This window comes from Saccostrea echinata, unplaced genomic scaffold, assembly GCF_033153115.1.
Source record: "Saccostrea echinata isolate AGI-Se365-2 ecotype Australia unplaced genomic scaffold, CSIRO_AGI_Sech_v1 ptg000033l, whole genome shotgun sequence".
Classification (NCBI taxonomy): Eukaryota; Metazoa; Mollusca; class Bivalvia; order Ostreida; family Ostreidae; genus Saccostrea; species Saccostrea echinata.
In genome coordinates, this window is record NW_026889782.1 from 29,489,582 (window position 1) to 29,515,313 (window position 25,732).

At 33.0% G+C, this 25,732-nt stretch overlaps 1 protein-coding gene across 1 annotated transcript; it reads left to right on the top strand.

Annotated features, from left to right (window-relative positions):
- Window positions 1-7,133: 7,133 nt before the first annotated feature.
- On the top strand, window positions 7,134-24,817 carry LOC133199077 (methyltransferase-like protein 25B). Its single transcript, XM_061334962.1, has 11 exons — window positions 7,134-7,272; window positions 7,714-7,817; window positions 8,896-9,029; window positions 9,147-9,265; window positions 15,081-15,241; window positions 17,793-17,817; window positions 19,399-20,129; window positions 21,001-21,131; window positions 21,716-21,848; window positions 21,952-22,139; window positions 24,119-24,817. The coding sequence occupies exons 1-11, from the start codon at window positions 7,171-7,173 to the stop codon at window positions 24,193-24,195; spliced, it is 1,905 nt and encodes a 634-aa protein (XP_061190946.1). The 5' UTR covers window positions 7,134-7,170; the 3' UTR covers window positions 24,196-24,817.
- Window positions 24,818-25,732: the final 915 nt, after the last annotated feature.

Genomic DNA, 25,732 nt, shown 5'->3' on the forward strand with positions numbered 1-25,732 from the left:
CAAAGGAATTTCCAAGATATAACTGAACTCAACATCCTTTCGTTGCTCGGGTACGACTGAGTCAGCCATTTTTTGTAACAAGTCATCTACGTCATTTTCATATTGTGACTTCACAAACATGGAGCAAAACATTACGTAAAATCTGCTATGTATAGAGCATGTTTATGACTCTATGTGTGCCATATTTCATTCTGATCTGAACTGTGGTTTTGTAACTATAGAGATAATTCGCAAACTGTTTGATCACCCCTCGTATAATGAAGAGATATTGAACAATTTTGAATCATTTTAAGCTAGTTAAATACGTATTTCTAGATAACGAGGAAAGTGAAATAAACCAAATTCACATGACAGATAACATATAAGAAGCCGGTCATTTTGCACCTTATACATTTTTTTAGTTATTTGCTCTCGATAAAAAAAAAGAAAATTTTAAATTTTGTAAAATTATCTGCAGTAAATTATTCATTTTATTTCATATTTAAATAAAGATAGCGTTTATGCATACTTTCACCAAGAGATTTATATGAAGTCCAATTATTATTGATGCAATTAATTAATCCTCGTTAGGAGGTGGGCGGTAACTTTTTTTTAACCACAATACCCCGATTTGAGTATGCTGCAAACAAAACGTTGGGGGCAGCCTTTCAATTAACATTTTTCAACACTAAGAGGTTTGGAAAAAAAGTGGGGGGTAACCCCATCCCCCATACTTCTTGTCTTCAAATACGTCAAATCGCATTCTGTCATTTATTGTTTTTCTTCTTAGGTGTCTAAAACAAGGGTACATATATAAAACACGAGAAAATACTTACTGCTTATTCTACACAATAGCATCTACGTCTTTTTGAACAAAAATTTACGCCGTCATTTAAGACTTTGTAGTTCAAATCCCACTGTGGGACACGGAGACCGGTCCTTCGGATGAGACCTTATAAACCGGTGTCGCAGAAGGTGCTGGCACGAAAAAGATCCCCTCACTGTTCAAAGGCCCTGAGTGCCGAGTATAGGTCAAAGTTTGGTGCTCTCCGCCGGCAAGTGGTGCTCGTCTCCAAATGAGTGAAAATGTCTCAAGAGGGACGTTAAACAACAAACAAACAAAAAAATAAATGAAACTTTGTAAATAAGAGGATTAAAATGAAATATAAATTAAAATCAATCTTAAAACATGGATATCTAAAGGAATCATAATTGAGTTTGCAAGGTACAATTAAAATTGTTCTCTTATTTCTAAAAACAATAAAAAGTGCTTGTACTGAAGTTTGTAGAAGCCCATGATGCATTGCAACTGATTCAACTAATATGTCAATAGGTTAAGGACACAGTTATCTCATTCAAAATGCAAATTTATGCTGAAGCCATCTAAGTAGTCTCGACCTGTTTTCATGCAGACAAATCGTCCCTATTTAGAAAAAAATAAAATTCATTGATATCTGTTGCTTTCTATGTTTATGTTCTATGATTAATCACCATCATTTGTAACATGTAACCTAATAAAAATTCTCAATTTGACTAGTGTGCTCTAAAGTTGATATTAAAAGGATGCTGGAGTTCCTCATTGACATTTATGTTGTTATTCTATGATAAACGATAGATTTTCCGTCGTCAACTTTCCTTATTTATGTAGTAATATTCAGCTATCACCCGCATGTGGTGTTTATGTCGCCCAACTAATTCGCTACTCAAACGCTTGCTCAGAGTACGATCAATTTTTGAAGCGAGACAGGCTACTCACTGATAAGTTGATGTTACAGGGATTTCAACAGCCTCGTTTTAAGTCAGCATTCCGTAAATTTAATAGTCTTTATTATGACCTTGTTAGCAAATATAAGCCATCATTGGCACGTATTTTTGCTGACTTGTTCTATACCAATTGTTAGGCCTTTATTTCTGTTCTGAATTGACTACAGATAGTTCCGTCTATCTTTTCAATACATAGGGCTCACGGTGGGTCTGACCGGTCAACAGGGGATGCTCACACCTCCAAGGCACCTGATCCAACCTCTGGAATTTCCAAGGGTCCATGTTTATTGCCCTCTTAACATATTTTGAGACCGAACACTGTTCGTTATCTTTCCCTTTTACACTTTTCGATCTTCAACTTTCCGTATTTATAAAGTTATACCCCAATATCACCTGCATATGCTGTTTACATCTCCAAACTTATTCGATACTCACGAGCATGCTCGGAGTGTGCTCAATTTTTAACCGAGGCAGGCTATTAACAGATACATTGATGTAACAGGGATTTCAACAACCTCATTTTATGCCAGCATTTCGTAAATAATTTTATGGCCGTTACCTTGTTTACTTTGTTAGCAAATATGACCTGTCAGTTGGGTCGAACGGTAAATAAACTGACAAGACTTAACGGACTTTTTTTTTTTTATCTAGGGAATGTTAAGGATGATCTTTTATGATGTAGATTTTTCAATGACAAATAAAAAAAATGAATCCTTTGTGAAAAGCCCTCGTCAATATTAGTGTCTCTGGTTTAATCACCAAATCTGCTGTTTGATGTTTTACAGACAAAAAAGAAACAATTATAAAATGTGAAGATAACGATTATTCACAAAGTCCCTTTAAACAAAACAATAATATGTAGAGCCATCAGAGGTGGAATCGGGGACCAGGGAGACAGTGGTGAATTCAATCAACATTTTTTTATTTAATGCCTCTGAATTACAAGAAAAAGGCCTGAAAGAAATGATTAATTCACGATTTAATTTCAGAAAATTCAAAGAAGCCATATTAAAATATTTTTAAATATTTCAACACGTTAATAGTATCTAACCAGGCATCTTGCCTTTGAAAATAATTAAGCTAATGGATTTCCATGTTTAGTGTTTATGATTAAAAACCGTCAATTCCCACGTCACGTCAGGCTTATGAAGTGTACAAATTTAAGATTTCCAAAGAAACAACCTTTTCTGACAGTTTTAAGAATTCTTTTAGTGATAAATGGTAGACAAAGACGCATTTTTGTTTAACTTTACATAATGGGCAATTAACATGATTGGCCAAGGGTTTGTGAGAAGACTTGCCGATCAGAAATCCATGGTTAGCAAAGACGAGCAAATGCATGTGACATAAATTAGATGAATGAAATAATTATAATTCAAATGCCACTTAATTTGGTTTCTATGCACTGTCCATCTTGTGAAGTTTATTCATGCTTATTAAATGACAAAAACTGTTTAACAAGTGACACAGTGAAGACAAGAAATCTGTTAAAAATTAGAAAAATAATAAAGATAAAGATAATTCTTGTAAGAAAAGACAATTGTTATTTTTTTCTTATATTCTTATTGACAAAGGAAAGACTTCGTTTTTGAAAATGATGCAATGTCTTCCCTAACAAAAAAAATACTATACTAACTATAGTTTACTGTAGTGATAACTTTGACACTGTGAAAACTTTGGTTTACTATAGTGATAACTTTGACACTTTGATTTACTAAAGTGATAACTTTGCCACTTTGATTTACTAAGAAATAACTATGAAAACTTTGATTTACTACAGTGATCACTATGAAAACTTTGATTTACTATGATGAAAACTTTGATTTACTATAGTGATAACTATTACACTACAGTGATCACTTTGAGAACATTGATTTACTATAGTGATTACTTTGACACTATATAGTGATCACTTTGAAATCTTTGATTTACTATAGTGATAACTTTGACACTTTGATTTACTATAGTTATCTATAGTAAACTATAGTATTTCTTGTTAGAGTTTATAATTAACTGTATAATTTATGAAAGTTTGTTGATGTTGCTTGCATTTACTTTTTACCATATTTATTTAATTGTATGCATCACCAAGGTTATTTAAGGAATGTTTTTAAGGTTTGTATGAGTTATTGGTGTGTAAATCACACAGACTTGTCACGTAGGCATATTTCATGAAGAGCGGTAGCGCTTCATGGAAAATATACCTACGTGCAAGTCTGTGTGATTTACACACCAATAATTCACATTAAACTTAAAAACATTCCTCATATTTACATTTTACATTCTAAAGGTTCAAAAGCACCAAAAATACACTCAATTATTCGCTGCCTTTTATCGTTACATTTTTTAGCGTCTCTGTAGCTCATTGTGACGTCACTTTGGCGCGAGTTTCTACGCGTGAGTATACACGAAAATGGCATTCAAATCAATTTCACAGTTTGCTTAGTAGAAAAACACAGCAAATGTAAATATATACATGTAATCATATCTTACAAATCTATATCAGTTCTTTGAAATTATAGAAATATTGAATGGAATCAAGATATGCAAAATAAAAAAAGAACAATTCATTTTTGTGATACATCTTAAGGTTTTGTTGTTCACAATTTTATATGTCAGTTATTAGATGATACGTCCATAATAGTTGCAGCATTTCAAAATTGATAAGTACTTGCACCGAGAAGTGGACAAGTCGTATATTTTACTAGAGAACTTCCATTTGGATGTTTCCTTTCACTTTTCCTTCTGCAATACGGCAATTAAATCTTCCATCACGCAATGCCTTTTGTTTCTTACTCCATTCCATACACATTGATTACATTGTCTATCCATTAGAGATATTACGATGGTACGGTGGTATATTCAGGACCGATGTTTACACAAACAAGTAAGAGCAGGGGACCTTAACACGGCAGCGGATATCACCTTGAGAATTTGTCTACTAAGTAGTCCCAACCCTACAGCGCATACATTTTTAATGATTGAAGAACAACCTCAAAAGTCCATTGAAACAATACCAGTGGGTGAATGAGTAAGTACGAGCCTCTGAAAACATATGTGGAGGGATCAAGTGTCATGGAGAAGTTAGCAACACATGTCAAACCCTCCGTGTGCTCCTTGTCATAACTGGGCAAACGAAAATATCTGCAGACAATTTAGTAAGAAAATTATGACCTAAAAATTTGTGTGAAAACGTCAGTAAATATTGTACTGAACGATAAATTGTCTTTGCCGACAAGGTCATTGCGTCGGCCATATAAAATTTGTTTATCTTCTTGTATCATCATCTTATTTGTCAAAAGCTTGTATCGTTTAAGAAATTGTTCGTATAGAGAGTATGCTCTTGTGTATCGAATCCACCGGGATATAAACTCCATATGCAGGTGATTTAAGGAATCACTATCTAGTTAGTATAGTATGCCAGGGCATCAACGATAGTTGGAAACGTGGGATAATTTGCATAACGGGCGAAGCCCGTTATGCATAAATTGTCCCACGTTTCCAACTATCGTTGATGTCTCTGCCTCGGTTGCAATGATCAAGAAATCAACTCAACTTCTTTTCAAAGAGTCATCACAGAGAAAACAAATAGAAATGGAAATATTATGGTATATTGCTACAGAAATAAGGGAAGTTGAGATAGAAAAATTGAAATCATCACGTTTGTCAAAATTTTTTGTAAGGTTACGGTTACATCTTTTTCTAGTACAAAATCAAAATATCGAAGAGATGTGTCAGACTGGTTTCTTTTCTTTTCGAGTTTAAAGAATATATCGAATCAACGTAGGAATGAAAAGAAATATTGTTAATTTATAAAACAACGTCGATATATCTAAAAATTGAATTGAAGACAACAGCAAGAGGCTTTTCTTTCTTTTAAAGTAGAAGTTTTTAAATAAATTCTGGTACAGAAAAATACAAAAAATGTTTCAGCGAATAAGGGGTCGCAATCAGTATTCAGTAATAATCTCCTATTGGAATAATACAACAAATTTCTGACACCAGAAACTTTGAAATAACTGCAATGGGTAACTTGTCAACAACAAAACGGCTGTAGGTAACTTGTCTACAACATAACGGCTATAGGTAACTTGTCTACAATATTACTGCTATAGGTAACTTGTCTACAACATAACTGCTATGGCAACTTGTCTACGACATAAATGTTATAGATAACTTGTCTAGAACGTAATGAACACAGGAGTAGACAATGACAAGAAGGAAAATAAGGACTAATAATTGACTACTCAAAGGTCTAAATAATTACACTCTGGTAAAATAAACTATGAGTAATATTAAGATTTTTTTTTTACTTTGAAAGTTATCCCTCTTGTCAGAGGGTCGGGTCCCTTAAAGGGTTTTTAATCGGGAATTTAAATTTCTAACAACTGAAACACAATTATATTCTTGACATATATAATTATTATTTTATCATTTAATATTTTGAAAACAGTCTTAATTATGTTAAAAATCGGTCGTATTATAGGGTCCTTGATAAAAGACATCTGGCATATGTGTACAACCGCCCACCCGGATTTTCATCAGTATCTGTAGAATCTCCCAAGTGATTTGTGTAGAGTGGTTCCTTAATGTCACATATTTATTTGCGCCGGAACTCATGTTTTTTTTCAGTTCTCTCAAATTCTCTCTGCCTCGGTTGCAAAAATGTATCAGAAAATCGAGAAACACCTTGTTAAATTTTGAAGATCACTCGCGTCATCTAGATCGAACGCTTCAATGCTGTGTAAAGTACAGCCATGTCGTCAGCTTCAATCGGAGGTTTGTGTTCACATGATCCCATTCATACTTGTGTCGCTTACTGATTTTTATTTGAAAATTAAAATAAGTACACGACTATACCCAAAAATAATTTAATCAGACTATTTCTTGTATTTGAATTTTATAAACTAAAAATTAATGTGATAAAATCTAGATAGTTATGAATGTCAAAAATAACCATTTTTGCTTCGTGATAAGTTTTATCTTCATGGCTTGGAAAACAAGATTTGCTGGCTTAAATGACTCGGTATTAACAATGTCTATTTCTCTTATTTTGTGAAAATGGCGCTTTATATATCCATATCGTATTTTTCGACATCGCCCTTTCCCTTTCAATGCACGTTTTCAACAGTAAAAGGTTACTTTAAAAAAAAAAATTCCTGACACTACGAGCCTGGCTGTAGTCTAAATATGAAAATTTCATTAAAGGCTGCTTGACCCCTTCTTTGTTGTCGTAACTAAACCTTATAAATAAATAAAAACAACAAAGACACCCCACCACGGAATAAGATTTGTTCCTCTTTTTCACATCGGGATCGACCTTCAAAAAAATTATATTTTTTATTCCGAGTTTTCTCAAGTTTTGCTACGCAATGGTGACTGGCCTGAATGGTGGAATAGTGTTAATATAAATTGAAAGCAGTCTTGATGCTGTTTGACAAAGATTCCATAGATTCTATTCAGCAGTATATCACCAAGCTGACGGAATTTTTGTCAATTTATACATGGATTGTGGACGCCTATGTATCGGTAAATTACAATACAAGGTCCAGTACAATCATTACATTTAGCCACGTACCTTGATTTACCTACCGTAGGTTTATTTAGCTACTTGAGGAAGCTTCATTTAGCTATTTCAATGCAAGTTTTCACAGTCTTGCTTTTTATAAAAAAAAAAATGCAAATAGGAATCAGGTTTTAGTATATAGGTCCCTGTATGAATTTTTAGAACTTTGATTCCAAATTTGTGATGAAAGAGACACAACTGTACTTGTAATTTTAAAAAAAAAGAATGATTTCGTAGCTAAATAAAGCTACTTCAAGTAGGTTAATAAAGCTGTGTAGGTAATTCAAGCTACGTTGCTAAATTTAGTGATTGTACCAGACCTGTTTGTACTTCACTGTTGACAAAGTGCTGATAGGTATATATATGTATTTATCTTTGTGAAATTTACAGTGTTTGTTTTGTAGGATTACTTCACCCAGAATCACTGGGATAAACTCCCCTCATTGTGGACAGAATCCCTGCTTAACACAGAACCTACAGAACTGGTGTGGCTGTTGACAGATGAAAGGTGAAAATTGTGAAGATCTTGTTTTTGTATTAGAACTTCCTGAATGAAAAACAACAACAACAACAAAAATAAAACTAAGTTACAACATAGCTGCAGATCTGTAGCTTGCTGGTCTGAATAAAATGGGATGGATGACCGGAGAGCTATAGAACCACCCATTGAAGAAAGTGTATATAATCAGAAACCTATATACTAACGGGATAGATAACTCTCGCAAGCCTGCGATATCTCGTAAGTTGTGGGATTTCGTAAGTCAATTTTAATTAAATACTACTATATCTCTTTTGCTATCAAATATTTCAGAATAAAACCTTAATTTGTCTATCAAAAAATTATTCGAGATTTGTTGTTAGCACTGTTTTTACTCCTTATCTTAGTAGTAATTACGTTTATTTGAAAATCAGTGGGTGCCCCTGATTGGCTGTACTTTGGTGGTTGTTTCCTTAATATCTAAATTATTTTATATTACTAGTATGTGCTTTAAAATTTATTTAAAATCCATTTTGATACACAAAAAGATCAGATTACATTAATCAGAAAACAAGCTTTTTACTGGGAAAAAACATAGTTTGAAAAACTTGCAGTGTTGTGTGTGACGTTTTGGGTAAATAAACATGGTGCTGAAGGAATTGTCTATCCCGTTAGTATATAGGTCCCTGATATAATGTACATTTATGTTGTTGGATGTTTGTCCTGTCCAATCAGGGAGAATAAAAAGCCCTCTACCTAAGAAGAACAAACATGTACTATTATAATAATTACTTATTTTCTAGATCCGAATTTAATTTACATGATGTTTCTGAAATTTATGAGCTCAGAGAGGTAAAATGAAAAAAAAAGAATTAAGAGTCATTATACCTTTTTGTCTTAACTTTACCTGAATCAAAATGAAATAATTTGCTCATTAGCTCTGACTACAGAGACCCATACCTGCATTTGTTTCAGTTTAAAAGATAAAAAAAAAGCCTTACCATAAATGACCTGATAGGGAAAAAATTCAAAAACACAAAAGCACTAAAAATTTGCACTAGTCAAGGAAGTAAAACAAGACTTTGAATAAAAAAAATCCTTATTTCAGCCCAGTATCCAAGGTTTGGCCTCTCTCACTTCTGGCCTTCAGACAGTGCACACGTACTTACTCACTACCAAGGTCACAACAAGAGGTCAAAGTGCAAGACTTGTTAAAACTTTACTTGCAGAGACATGGACAAGGTGAGACAAAAATTTTGTTTCACAAAAAAAACCCAGCAAACAATATTTTCTTTCTAAAGCTGCCACTTTTATTCTTATCAAACAATAAAATTGATAAGGACTCCATTGTATTTTCAGATCAGAAAAAAATCAGCTTGGTTCCTCAACCAGTCACAAATCCGGACAGGTCCTACAATGAGTATCTCAGAAAGCATGTAAAACCAAAGAAACTTCACGAAATCAGAAGTCTGGGGAAGGTAAAACTAGCTTACTGTGCTACAATTAGATTGTGCTTCAATGATTACTCACATATTGATTTGTTGAGGGATCAAGGAATAATTAATCACTTATTTCATGGCTTTAGAAGCAAGTGCTATATGCAATATTCTTTACACATTACAAACATTTTGTTAAAGAGCTAAATCCACGAAGGGGCTAAATCGGCCTATTTTTTCAGGAAAATTAAACTTAGGGGAAGAAGAAAATTAACAATAGAAATATTATCCTTGGGTATCAAACTTAAAAAGTTTATGCCAATTTTTTTATTTGATGACGTCATATTTGTACAGAAAACGTCTAAACACGTGCACTTTGCTAGTTTTTATCAAAATAAAGCATTTTTTTCGTCTTTGGTTAAAATTTTTGCTGTGGCCACACCCTTCGAACAAAATAAAATTTATACCATTGAAAAGAGGATTAAATTATGAATAAATAAAGTATATTTTTATTTTGTTCGAGGGGTGTGGCCACATCGAAATTAATACTTTTCGTTCGATTCAAATACCTTTGCACCGACTCGCACTGTGAAAATAGCGGGGATTACCCTACATTAATAGAAAAGAAAAAGATTCTATATTGTTTTTGTAAATATTAAAAAGTTTCGAAATGCGAATGTTATATTTATTATAAGTTATTTTGTGTTGTGGTGCAAAAAAGTACGAAAAATTCTTGCTAAGCATGACTGTGTGTAGATGCCATAATGCCGACATTTTGTGTACTACGTGCCTTAGTCCTGACCCCAAGAGTTTTCCTTCAAGAAGTTGATCTATAACTCATCATTATGCTGAAATGTTAAAAAAAAAATAATAATGTGTTCTCTTTTCCTCTGACAGCCTATTTATTTATGTTTTGAATTTGTTTTCCATCTCCCGTCTCTTCGTCACCATGGTCACTATGTAATCAAAGGGAGATCACCCTAGAAACATGTAGGCTACATCTTTATTTTCTCCTGAATGGCCGTGTCGGAATAGCCTAGAATATTAAACAATTTACATCGGAGTCAACTACCAAGACGTATTTATAATGATTTTTTTTTTGCTACCTTACAAAACATTAATGTCGTGAAGTCTGCATCGACAGCATACAAATGGTTAATGTTCCGCAATTTAGAGTCTATTATCCTGAAATATATCCACGCGGCCACGATAACTAGGCCTATATATGTATTATAATTATAACCCATACCCAACATGCGTTTCAGAAATCGCCAGTGACATTTTAAGACAAAAGATTAATTAATAATTATTAGTGAAAACCTTTACGGATCCGAGACCTTTTAACATAAATTTTGTTAAAAAAGAGATAAATAGAATGCAGTTTTTAGTCATTGGTTATTTTTATGTCATAATTCCCATGTCCTTTTTATAAACAAATATTTTGAATGACATTTATACATAGTTGTGAATAATGCTGATTGAATAAAATTTCATTGAAATTTCATTGTTACGAAGTATTGAACCTAGAAAATTCGAGTTGACAGATCAAATAAACAATAGATTGATTTTTGTAATTTTTGTGATAGGCCTCTATAAGAAAAATGTCCTACATTGTATAAACGAATAAATTACTACCAAGGCAGTGACAACTCTTTATAGTTTTGAGTAATTTCAGTATCGCATGCATGCTGTGACCTAGCCAACACATGAAAAAAATGTCAAAGGGAGGCTACTTGCTATCTCTTTCTATTTTGAGTTACTCCGCTTAAATGTAACAGGCCCAAAGGAGAGAGGGCAACCAAGATTAGCAAGCATGTTTATACATGTACATGTAATGTGTAAATTCATCAGTGACGTAGCATCGTTTTTGAAAGGGGGGGCAAACCCGAGGAAAATATTTCCAACTTACCTGAAAAAACTTGACAAGCAAAAAAGAAAAAAAAAAAGGAAAATTGTGCAAACTCGAAAATCCTATTTTTTTTTTTACTAAAACACTGTATTATTATTATTATTAACGGATATAACTGCTATTTTTGCCTGTCTATCATATTTTTTGTTTTGTTTTGTTTTTTTTTTTTGAAAGGATATCTATATAGAATATAACTTCATAGATCGGGCATTTGAACATGATTTTTTTTTGGAGGGGGGGGGGGGGGTATGGTAATATGTCGCTCGACATATGGTCTATAATTTTTTTAGACGGTCTGTAATGATTGCCATTTACTACTGCCAGTAGCTGTTTTTCATATATTTTTGTTTAATTACAAAGAGTAACGATCCGAGGACGTCCAAGTCAAAAATCTCATAAATGCAATATGTATCCGATATTATGATTATTTTATCGTCTTCTGTACTCATTATCGCCTATCTATTTGTAGTTGTGTTAGAAATTGCAGATGGAGAAACGAAATGTTATTTTAAATATTTGAAAATTATCAGTAAAATGTTAAAACTGGCTTTGAACTATATGAAAGTCTTAGTTGTTGTTATGTTTCAATTTAATTTTCACTTCTCACCGGGTAATCATTACTTTACGATTTTATTAAAGGGGTTTTTAATAGGTACTCCCCAAAATGGGAGTGTGTAAGATATGATAATATGATAAGAAAACGATTAGTTAGCAATAATTAATTCGATCGATTTTGTCATCTGAAATCTCTTTTCATACCTATTGTGGGTATATAAAAAAAAACGTTTCTCTTTGATGATATAACATATTATCATAATTAGTGAACTTTATTTTGATTAAGTAATTTACATTGAGTAAAGTGGTATACTGCCATTTCCGTTTATCTTGTTTTTTTTTAACTTCAGGTTCCGTTTTGAAATTCAAATACTTCGATAATCTTGTGTTTTCGTAGGACTCTTTAATTTTTTTGCGGCCGATTTGATGCTTTGCATCACTCTTGTTTAAAAGTCTGTGGTGGCTTCTTTCCTGTCAATCTGTGGTGCGCAGGATTACCGTCAAACATCACTATCTTACGTGTTTTACATGTATGAACTACAATTTCATTTCAAATGTCCGGGAAATGCCTTAAATTACGGAAGTGCAACGAAATTCTCAAATTGACAATAAAATAGATGGTAACTTCAAACGTATTCATTTTTAATGCAACTTTTCATTTTAATTTCATGTTTTTGTTATTAAAGAGTACTTGTGCATTTTCTGAAAAAAACGTCTATTTTTTGTTTTGACGCCGTATGACCATACAATAACACATTTAAGAATGATAAAATCCTTACCCATGGCTACTATAGTATATATTTTACTCCATTAATTCAGTTTTACTCAAATATGACGGATTAACACGTTGTATTTGTTTTCAGCTTAACGTGTCTCTTATTATCATTTAAAACGTGTTACATGTATCAACGATAAAACCAGACAAATGTTGTATATAACAAATATTTGGCATTTCTTTAGAGTACAAATAGCTTTAATTAAAAAATAAACCAAAAGTTTTCAAAACTTCTTGAAAAATTCATAGTAAAATTTTCCCAAAATTTTAAAGAAGAGCCTATATTGGTTATTTTTATTCAATTAACGTACATATGTTACTTTCTTATACAAAATGTCAACGTCATGACGTAAAAGTATGTAACGTCAACGTAATGACGTGATAGTATTAATAAGGAAAACAATACCAAATTTAAACGAATGTAAAAAGAAAACCAGAAAAAATATTGTTAAAAAACAAATTGTTTTACAACATTCAAATCTTAGAGTTTCATGTGAGAAAGTTTCATTTATTTTGATGACTGGGCCGATTTAGCCCCTTCGTGGATTTAGCTCTTTCACAATCTTTCTCATATTGTGGTGGAAAGCTCGGTATCAATCAATTACAAACCTAAATGCGATGAAATTTTTGGTGACTTTCATATCAAGCAATTCTCAGCATGCTGAAACATGAGTATGATCCAAATATATTACGTAATTTTGTTAGGTCTAAGCTTGATGATGAAACCTTTTTTAGTATTCATCTAATTGAGGAAAGTGAAGTTTTTAACATGTTAAATTCTCTTAATATCAATAAATCAGCTGGCGTTGACTTTATTGGACCGCGTCTTTTGAAAGTCGCATCTAAATATATATGTAAACCTATAACTCATCTTATTAACGCTAGCATAGTAAGTGGTATTTTCCCGACAAATTTAAAACAAGCCAAAGTAACACCTATTTTTAAGAAGGGTGACAAAGCTGACCCGAATAATTATCGTCCAATTTCTATTCTACCGACTATATCTAAATTGATAGAAAAACATGTAGCTAAGCTAATACAAAATTTCACTAATGAATTTAATCTACTAACACAATCCCAGTCGGGGTTTAGAGAACTCCATTCGTGTCAAACTTCACTTACAAAACTAACAGAAAGTTGGCTTAATGCAATGGATCATGGTGAACTAATCGGTATTACATTTATAGATTTTAGTAAAGCATTTGATTTGGTGAATCATAATATTCTTCTAAAGAAATTAACCCATTACAAATTTGACCATACAGCTATAAAGTGGTTTAAGTCATATCTTTACGACAGGACCCAGTGTGTTAAATTTGGAACATGTGTCTCCAATATTCTACCCTTCACAGCAGGAGTACCACAGGGCTCAATTTTGGGTCCACTTTTATTTTTATTGTACATAAATGACCTGCCATTACATGTAAACAATTCAAATATTGATATGTTTGCTGATGATGTAACTCTGTATTCTGATAATCATAATGCAAGATGTTTAGAAAATACACTAAATTCAGATCTTTACGAGATTGAGAAATGGTGTGCTCACAACCAAATGGTATTAAATGTAGACAAAACAAAATGTATGCTAATGGGGACACAGCAAAGAAAATCAAAACTAGATAATCCAAATTTACAACTTTATGCCTCAGACAAAACAATTGAAATGGTTGAAACTGAGAAACTTCTTGGTGTACATATTGATGATAAGTTACAGTATGCAAATCATATTGATTCAGTTTGTAAAACCATAAACTATAAGTTATTTACTCTACGTAAGATAAAAAAATTTCTTCCCCTACATACCAGAAAACTATATTACAATGCTTATATTCTACCATCTATTAACTATTGTTTAACTATTTGGGGTAATGCCCCCAAGCAGGACATGGGTAGACTATTTAAATTACAAAAAAGGGCAGCCAGGATTATTCTTGACGCAAGTCCTGATTCTTCTTCTAAACCACTGTTTGAGAAACTTGGATGGTTAACAGTTTATGAGCTAGTTGATCTATACAAATACATATTATTATACAAAATTTTCAGCGGAATGACTCCCGAATATCTTTGTAATTTATTTGAATTTCACTCCTCAGCCTCTTATAACCTGCGATCTGAAACTAATTATGACCTTAAATTACCTAAGTTCTGTACAAACTTATTCAAGACCTCTTTTCAGTACTCAGGTGTGCACCTATGGAATAAACTTCCCCAGCACATAAGACTCTCTCAATCTCTACGAGCATTTAAGTGTAATGTAGAAAATTACATTATCAGCTGTCGTACAATTATTTGAGCACAGTAAGATTTTGATATCCTATCTACAATGTGATTGTTAGTTGTATGTACATATTACCAGACATGGACACTCTATTCATAATTTTGTGATTGTAATTCCTTAAGACTATATCTGATTTATGTTGAATTGGATATTTACATGTGTACTTGTTTATCTTTGTAATTGATATATAGAAGGCCCTGGGGAAGAATAGTGCATGCACTAACCAGGTTACCGTCTTTAAATAAAGTTTTATTATTATTATTATTATTATTATTATTTTAACAGTTAGTGATATTGATAATGTTTTTTTTCAACAGATTTGATCTCAATTTTTTAGACTTTAAAGGTTCTTGGAAATGCTTGTAACTGTGAGCACATTGTGGATGTGGGAGCAGGTCAAGGTCATTTGTCAAGGTTGTTGACCTTTCAGCATGGGTTCAAGGTGACAACAGTGGAGGCAGAAGGTTGCCATGCCCCCAAAGCACAAAAATATGACAGGTTAGTGTAAAATGTTAATATAGTTAAATATAGCTTTGTTCGGCTGAAGGCATGTATCCTTGAGCAGTTTATTTGGAATAGTGAGGCATCCAGATTACTGAAATGTACTTGGACTTGATATAAAGAGTATAATAAGAAGAGCCGTGAAATTGATTCTACCTGGAAAGAGGAAGCCCGGAAGACCAAAGGGCACATAAAGAGGACCATCGAAACAGAAATGAAGGGAAGAGTTTATGACTGAAAAAGCATTACTAGAATTGAAAATGATAGATTGAGAGACCTTGTCTCTGCTTTGCAGAAATGCATAACTAGGATAAATAAATGATATAAATGACTATTTGCATTTATAATTTCTGTTCATCATAAATTTTGTCCAGAATGTGAAGCCTACGAATTAACAAATTTGCATTGCATGTATTAAAAGTTCAGGTTTATTTAAAAATCAAGGCAGGTATTTTTTTTAAGAAGTTGCTCTACATTTATCATGTAACACATTAGGACTAGAAATTAAGGCCGTGTGGGACAGAACTGTGATTTAAGACCAAAGACCGTATAGAAATAGTTTCTCAGGTCCATAAGCAATCACTTCATATTTCAATACCCCGGTAATTCATGGTCTGTTCAAAGTACAAACAGTCATATACATGTAGTACACTGATGTAGACTTATGGTAGAATTACATGTACTAATCTATACCCTCCATTACATGTACTAATCTATACCCTCCATTACATGTACTAATCTATACCCTCCATTACATGTACTAATCTATACCCTCCATTACATGTGCTAATCTATACCCTCCATTACATGTGCTAATCTATACCCTCCATTACATGTACTAATCTATACCCTCCATCACATGTACTAATCTATATCCTCCATTACATGTACTAATCTATATCCTCCGTTACATGTACTAATCTATATCCTCCATCACATGTACTAATCTATATCCTCCGTTACATGTACTAATCTATATCCTCCATTACATGTACTAATCTATACCCTCCATTACATGTACTAATCTATATCCTCCATTACATGTACTAATCTATACCCTCCATTACATGTACTAATCTATACCCTCCATCACATGTACTAATCTATATCCTCCGTTACATGTACTAATCTATATCCTCCATTACATGTACTAATCTATACCCTCCATTACATGTACTAATCTATACCCTCCATCACATGTACTAATCTATATCCTCCGTTACATGTACTAATCTATATCCTCCGTTACATGTACTAATCTATACCCTCCATTACATGTACTAATCTATACCCTCCATCACATGTACTAATCTATATCCTCCGTTACATGTACTAATCTATATCCTCCGTTACATGTACTAATCTATACCCTCCATCACATGTACTAATCTATATCCTCCATTACATGTACTAATCTATACCCTCCATTACATGTACTAATCTATACCCTCCATCACATGTACTAATCTATACCCTCCATTACATGTACTAATCTATATCCTCCATCACATGTACTAATCTATATCCTCCATTACATGTACTAATCTATACCCTCCATTACATGTACTAATCTATACCCTCCATTACATGTACTAATCTATACCCTCCATTACATGTACTAATCTATACCCTCCATTACATGTACTAATCTATACCCTCCATTACATGTACTAATCTATACCCTCCATTACATGTACTAATCTATACCCTCCATTACATGTACTAATCTATACCCTCCATTACATGTACTAATCTATATCCTCCGTTACATGTACTAATCTATACCCTCCATTACATGTACTAATCTATACCCTCCATTACATGTACTAATCTATACCCTCCATTACATGTACTAATCTATACCCTCCATTACATGTACTAATCTATACCCTCCATTACATGTACTAATCTATACCCTCCATTACATGTACTAATCTATACCCTCCATTACATGTACTAATCTATACCCTCCATTACATGTACTAATCTATACCCTCCATTACATGTACTAATCTATACCCTCCATTACATGTACTAATCTATACCCTCCATTACATGTACTAATCTATACCCTCCATTACATGTACTAATCTATACCCTCCATCACATGTACTAATCTATACCCTCCATTACATGTACTAATCTATACCCTCCATTACATGTACTAATCTATACCCTCCATTACATGTACTAATCTATACCCTCCATTACATGTACTAATCTATACCCTCCATTACATGTACTAATCTATACCCTCCATTACATGTACTAATCTATACCCTCCATCACATGTACTAATCTATACTCTCCATTACATGTACTAATCTATACCCTCCATTACATGTACTAATCTATACCCTCCATTTTTCTCCTTACATTACATTTAGAGACAATCCTTCACCTATCTTGATATTTATGTTTTCCTTCAGTTTTCTATTTATAAGTGATTGTGATGGTTTAATTCTGCAGAGTCTGGTCTTATTTATATGAATAATTATGTCAGAAACTGAATGAGTTATTTGTTGTTGGTTTTTTTTTTTTTGGCTAGAGATGCTCACAGACAGATCTCAAAGGTAAGCACTTTCTTTTAGTTTATGATACCAAAAGTTTCCTTATTTAAATACAATAAATTAACTCATAGTTTGAAATTACCGATAAACACCAAGATGATGCCAGCCTTAGCAGCCATGTGCATTGTATTTTTTGTGCAGATTTAACTCAGTTTAATTTAGCACTTTCTGTACATACACTTTCCTCAATAAGAAATGAATTTAATTTTTGAAAATTCATGAGGACATGAAACTCAGGCCAGCATTTTTCATGAAGCACATTCAGTTGTTATTATAAATATGCCAGCATTAGGTATTGTAGTTCATGTACTTCATGAATTTTTAGCTCACTTGAGCCAAAGGCTCAAGTGAGCTTTTCTGATTGAAATTTGTCTTTTGTCTGTGGTCCTTGTTGTCATCATTGTAAACTTTTTCATTTTCTTCTTAAGAACCACTGGGCCAATTTCAGCCAAACTTACCACAAAGTATCATATGGTAAAGGGGATTCAAATTTGTTCAAATGAAGGGCCAGGTCTTCTTCAAAGGGGGATAATTACGAATTTGTGAAAAATTTATGGCATTATTTAAAAATCTTCTTCTCAAGAACCACTGTTCTAGAAAATATGAAACTTATGTGGAAGCATCGTCAGGTAATATAGATTCAAATTTCTTCAAATCATGACCCCCAGGGGTAGGTTGGGGCCACAGTGGGTGATCAAAGTTTAGCATATGAATACATAGGGAAAATCTTTAAAAATCTTCTTCTCAAGAAAAACAAAGCCATGATTGGTCATGTTTATATGGAAGCATCGTCAGATAGTGAGATTCAAATTTGTTCGAATCATGACCCCCAGGGGTAGGGAGGGGCCACAGTGGACGATCAAAGTTTTACATAGGAGTACATATGAAAAATCTTAAAAAATCTTATTCTCAAGAACAGCAAAGCCTTGATCGGTCATAATGAAATAAAAGCATCCTCAGGTAATGTAGATTCAAATTTGTATATCCAATGGCATAGTAGTTCATGAGAAAATGAATTGGCATATTATTGGAAATGTAAATATTTAAGGAATGTTTATAAGTTTTGTGTGAGATATTGGTGTGTAAATCACACGGACTTGTCATGTAGGCATATTTCATGAAGCGCTAGCTTAATTCACACTTAACTTAAAAACATACTTTATATTACATTTTAAAAGTTTAAAAGCACCAGAATATACTTAATATTTGAATTTCTCAGTGCCCTATATCGTTACATTTTATTATCGTCTCAGTAGCCTCACTTAGCGCTAGTTTCACTGTGTATATTTCTATGCAAGAGTATACACAAAAATGGTTTTCAAATCAATTTCACAGTTGGCTTAGTAGAAAAACAGCAAATGTAAATATGAAGAAATTATCATTAGTTAGAAACTTGCTGTGATGTGAGTAACTTATGTAATTACAATTTGTCCACACTATAGGTGCAATTATTTTACTTTCTATCCCTAAATCTTGTGCTTTCACCATGTGTATTGTGTTGTTATATGTCATTATTTAGGAATAAATTTGGTTGTATGCCTCTTCCTTACATATCAATAATTAAAGCTTTGATTGGTTATGCAGGTAAAAGGTCACACAGAGACTGAAAGTGAGGCTGAGCTTCCATGTCATGTGACTTGTTACATCACAACAGACACTACACAGGGGAAGTTCATAGACATTGTTCAGAAATCTTTCAATAGGAGTAATGTCAGCAGCCATTGTGAATCAGAACATGGGCTCAATATAAATAAGATGCAATCTGAATCAGTAGATGAAAAGCAAAATGTAGAGAGCTGTTGTAGAGAATCTAACAAAAAACCAAAACTGACAAATAGCTCCACATGTACTGATATGGACTGTGATGATCAAGATGCATTCTTGACTTCTCCTAAAACAGGTCAAAGTCATGGAATTTTGGGTGTGCACATTTCGAGCAAGAATTATTTAAGTTTGTCCAGTAAAAACAATTTCTGTGAAAATTGTGAAAAATGCTCACATTCCAAGTCATTTAGTTCATGTGATAGTAATTCAAGCCATTTAAACAATCATTTGACTGGAGAACAGGCAATGGTTGATTCATGTCAATGTGATAAACACCAGGACACCAAAATTAATCAGGAATGTGAGGTTCTAAACAGTGAGACTGAAGAATTCCACAGAGAGGACACTCCAACCAGACAGCACTTTCTCCTCACTGGGCTCCATGCCTGCGGGGATTTAACTCCCACAATGCTTAGAGTTTTCACTTCCTGTCCAGATATAGCAGGACTGGCATCTGTTGGCTGCTGTTACATGAAAATGTCTACTCCACAGTAAGAATTGTTAAATTTTATATGTTTGTTTTGAATGTTATCAATGTACTTATATGTGCATGTCTATTTTCCTGAATAACAGTTTTGCTTTAATATAAAATGGCCTATATGTCACTGTTCTTATCTGTTTACTCATTTCTCTGCTTTGTGATTTTAAGACAATATTTATGTAAAAAGTTGAGGGTAATCCTTGTGCTTGTTTGTGTTTGTGATCTCTGTTTATCTGAGTAAGCTAAGGCATTATATTTTAGATAAAAGAGGATGGGCGAACAAAGTGTAAAAATGACTATATAGCTTCAAATGTATAAAAATCAAATTTTAAAAATTTCTGGATTTAGTATTTAGAACAGAGTGTTAATTATGAAAATGTATAAAATTATTACAAAGTAAGTTTTTCTCTGGAAAAATTTTCGCAATAAAATTATTCTGTGGTAAAAACAAATTAAGGATTTTTGAGGATTTGAACTAAATCTATAAAAATCTCAAAAATCAGTTACCTTTCATAGACACTGACACACTAACCACTTCACCACATAGTTCATATCAAGAAGCGACACTTAAGTCTTGTTTGTGATATGATATGACCCTTGTTAAATTCACTTTCTCAGTTGTTGATCCATAGACATTTTTGTTGGCTTATTCACCCATCTTCTTTGATGAAATTAACCTTTTCTGTCATGCGTCTGTACTTTTGGCTATGATTCTGTTCATTTGTAATGAAGATTGATAACTCAGACAAGTAAATTATAATATTTATTATGTTTGTGTTTTGAATATGTACTTAACAATGTTATCTTTATTCAATTTGATCTTCAGAATACTACATAACATTGATATATCATTATGTTGTTTGTTTTCTGTACGTGATCAGGAACACTAAGACAGACCCTGTTGGCTACCCTATGAGTAATTTCGTCTCCAGTTTACCACACTCAGTCCTAAGTTATGAAGCTCGAGAGATGGCCTGTCATTTTGCAGATTCATACATTCAAAGGTTGAAAGGTAAACTCAACAAAGTTCAGGTCAAGATTGTAATTCAGCCTTACATAGCAGTAATCAGTGATATTTACTGTAAACATTAACAGCAGTAGGCAGTGATATATACTGTAAACATAAACACATGATAAACAGCAGTAAGCATTGATATATTCTGTAAACATTAACAGCAGTAAGCAGTGATATATATACTGTACACTTTTACAGCAGTAATCAGTGATATATACTGTAAACATTAACAGCAGTTAGCAGTGATATCAAAGATGTCTGTTGTTGCAGATTTATAATACTTATTTCATTTGCTGATTTTTTTGAAGTGGGAAAAGCCATGTTTTGCTAGTTCATATTACCTTTGACATGTTTCATGTTTGGGATTTTAGAATAAATAATTCAGCATATTATAGTTAGTTAACAGTAATTTGTTCATATTTTGTTTATAAAATACTTTTTGAATAAATTCAATGTCATTCTTATCTACATGTTTTCATAGAAAATTGTTATAATTATAGAAAAGAACACTTCAGAGAGCAGAGATCTAATCTCTGAAACCTCCTTAAGTCTCTATCAGCATTTATCATCTAATTTCCTAGATAACCCACCATCTCTGAGGTTACACTGCTACAGAGCAGCCTTACAGTGGATAATTCTACATATAAAACCTGATTTTGTAACCGGGGAACAGAAACTGACCATTAGAAAAGCTGAAAAACTGACATTCAAACAGTAAGGTTTTTTTTTTTTCAAATTCAAGTACCACTCAGGACCTTTTTTTGTTTACCTTTTAAAAAAATATTAGAATTTACTGAATGATATTTTATTTTTACAGATATGTTAGTCTTGGATTGCAGAGATTTGGTCTTAACTGTGAGGTGCCAGAGGAAATTCTGGAGGGAGCCACAGAACGCCTAAAAGAGTGGAGACAAGTAGTGGCATTTTACACCCTCCGCCTGAGTCTGAGTCCAGTAGTGGAGTCCTTGCTGTTACTAGACAGACAGATGTACCTGTATGAACAAGGTAGTTTCTAAATAGACAGACAGACAGACAGACAGATGTACTTATATGAGCAAGGTCAGTTTCTAAACAGACAGACAGACAGACAGATGTACTTATATAAACAAGGTCAGTTTCTAAACAGACAGACAGACAGATGTACTCATATGAACAAGGTCGGTTTCTAAACAGACAGACAGATGTACTTATATGAGCAAGGTCAGTTTCTAAACAGACAGACAGACAGACAGACAGACATATATGAACAAGGTTAGTTTTTAAAAAGTCAGACAGAAACTGAGACTTGTACATATATAAACGAGGTCAGTTTCTAAACAGACAGACAGACAAAAAGCTGTACTAATGTACATGTAAGTGTTTGTACAGACAGACAAGTGTACATATATGAACAAGGTCAGTTTCTAAACAGACAGGCAGACAAACAAAAAGCTGTACTTATGAACATGTAAGTGTTTGTACAGACAGACAAGTATAAATATATGAACAAGGTCAGTTTCTAAACAGACAGGCAGACAGACTAAAAGCTGTATTTATGTACATGTAAGTGTTGTACAGACAGACAAGTGTACATATATGAACAAGGTCAGTTTCTAAACAGACAGGCAGACAGACAAAAAGCTGTACTTATGTACATGTAAGTGTTTGTACAGACAGACAAGTATGCAGATATGAACAAGGTCAGTTTCTAAACAGACAGGCATACAGACAAAAAAGTGTACTTATGTACATGTAAGTGTTGTACAGACAGACAAGTGTACTTATATGAACAAGGCCAGTGTCTATACAGACAGACAGACAGATAGATGTAATTATATAAACAAGGGCAGTATCTATACAGACAGACAGACAGACAGACAGACAGACAGATGTACTTATATGAACAAAGTCAGTTTCTAAACAGACAGACAGATGTACTTATATGAACAAGGTCAGTGTCTTTACAGACGGAAAGCTGTACTTATATGAACAAGGTCAGTGTGTATACAGACAAACAGATAGACAGGTGTACTTAAATCTGTATACTTACATGAAAGAAAACGAGGCCAGCCTTATCCTATATTTTGTTTACCCTGCAACATTTTTTAATTTGACCTCCAAAACAAGCTATTTTTTTTACAAAGAAGAAGGTACGATTTTGGCCTTATTGATCCCTAAAAATTTAATGTTTTCAAAAAGTGTTGAAATCGGCATAAATAGGAGTTGAGTATATGAGTGTGATAATTCATGAAAAAATATGGCATGAAAGAGTACCATACTAGAAATATGATGTCATTAATTTTGTATTTTTCTAAGTTTTAAGCAGAAAAAGCCTCAAAATGACTCATTCCAGGGGGTATTTTCCTTGAGAAGATAGTGTCCACAGCTGTAGCCCACTTCAATATTCAGATATTTTGTGTAAATTTCTTTGAAAAATCACACTTTTCAAAATCTTTGTGGGCGATGCATGTGGTCTATATTATCTGAAAGAAAATTTCACAGAGAATTGATGTCTTCTGCAACTTTTTAAGAAAAAAGAATTTTTTTAAAGAAAAAAAATTAGCATTTATGAAGTCAAATGAGAAAAATGATTTGTTTGATCTTAGCGCATGAAGTTTCAACATTTCAGAAAAGACGAATTATAATTTCTTTCATCGCTTTCATATTTTTGAAAAATACAGGACCAGATTGGTATTGAAACTGTACCTTGTTCTTTAGGCATACTTCTGCAGATGAAAATATGACACCATTGCTTAAGCAATGAACAAAATATGACATCACAACATTTTTAAAGATGTTAGAAAGGATGAAGCTATATTTCAGCATTGACCACAAAAATCGCTATAGTTAATTAGGTAACCATTATTCAGTCAATGCCAGCTGTGGTTGCTGGATAAATTGTAGCTTTACATTGTCGGAATATACACGAATTGTGTCCATGGTTAGACTTTAACACAGTTACAAATTGTCAGAAGTTATATATAGTTCTCTGTTTTTTCTTCCAGGTATATCATCTCTAGCGCTGCCAGTTTTTGATCCAAAGATTTCACCCAGGAACTTTGTGTTGTTAGCAAAGAAGTGACATTGGAAATGTAAATTACTTTTCTCCAACTGTGATACAGAAAAAAACACGCTTATTGCAAAGTTCCAGGGATAACTATGGAATGCCATAGCTGCCTGAAGGTCACTTTCATATTATATGAGGTGGTATAACCTTTATATAAAGTGGTGAAATCATTATATATAGTAGTAAAATCATTATACCCAGTGATAACTTTATTAAATGCAGCGGTTTTATCATTATAGATAGTGGCAACATCATTATATGTAGTGGTTAAATAATGTAATGAAGTGATAGTATCGTTACATTATGCTGTAAAATCATTATATGTAGTGAAATATTTCTATGATGTGATATTAAGGAGGCTGGGGGGTCAACAAATTAACCATCAGATATAACTTATTTTTTTTCAGATATGATATCTTAAGCTGTCAACTATCATTTGGCAAAGAAAAAAAAATCATACATTTTAGTTTTAAAATTTGATCATTTTTGTATATCTTTATATTGAGCTCTTCTTCTAAAGGAGATCAATATAGTTTAAAATTGCCACGACCACCCAGCCCTCTTAAGTTCAATATATACATTTATAAACATAGTTTGTGTGAGATTGCAATCTTTACATTAAATGAAACACAATGTATGTGTAGTAGCAAGTTCATTTCATTCAGTGCGACACCTTTACATGAAGTGAAAAATTTATTATGTTCAGTACTAACATCATTATATTATAAAGTAAAATTAATATATATATTTTAAAATCATGCTATGCAGTGGTAACATCTCTATATGAGGTGGTAAATAATTATATGTCGTTGTTAATTCGTTATTTGAAGTGGTCAATTCTTTATATGCCGTAGTAATTTCATGTTATGCAGTGGTAACTTCTTTATCATCATCTAAACTGGTCCTCTTAAACAGTGAAAAACGCGCGGAGATCCAGTTTAAAGCGGGTGTTGCTAAAATCTGCAAATATGATACATGTACCAGTTTAAATCCCTTGAAAATATATGAAATATACCAAAAACGATAAACATTTTATAGGATGGTAATATTGAACGTTGATTATCACGAGCGAGTTGATTTAATCATGTTTATTCTCAAACGAAGATTCCTGTTAGAAAGCAAAGCATATGGGAGGGTACAGAATGTATAAAAAAAGATTGTGGTAAAATATGAGTTAAGTAACTTTATAAAATATCACTTTAATGAACACGAATGGTCAGTATTCGATATTTATATGAGCGAATACAATATAATTTTCGATGCACAGGCACCTAAGGCGTGGATAACCATGTTTGCCTCACCCACCCACCCCCTCTCCCCGTATTGGCCAAATTGTAAAACTGGAAAACAAAACAAACCGAATGCACAGAGTAACATTAAGATTGCTATGATGGAGAAATCACGCATTTTTAAGGAAAATGCATGCACTAACGTAATTTATATATTATTTGGTAGGGAGGGGGGGGGGGATAATGCATAGATGTACGTTGTCCACGCTTCAAGCATGTGTCAAGTGCCTGACGGTGGATAGAGCGGATCCAGGATATTTTTG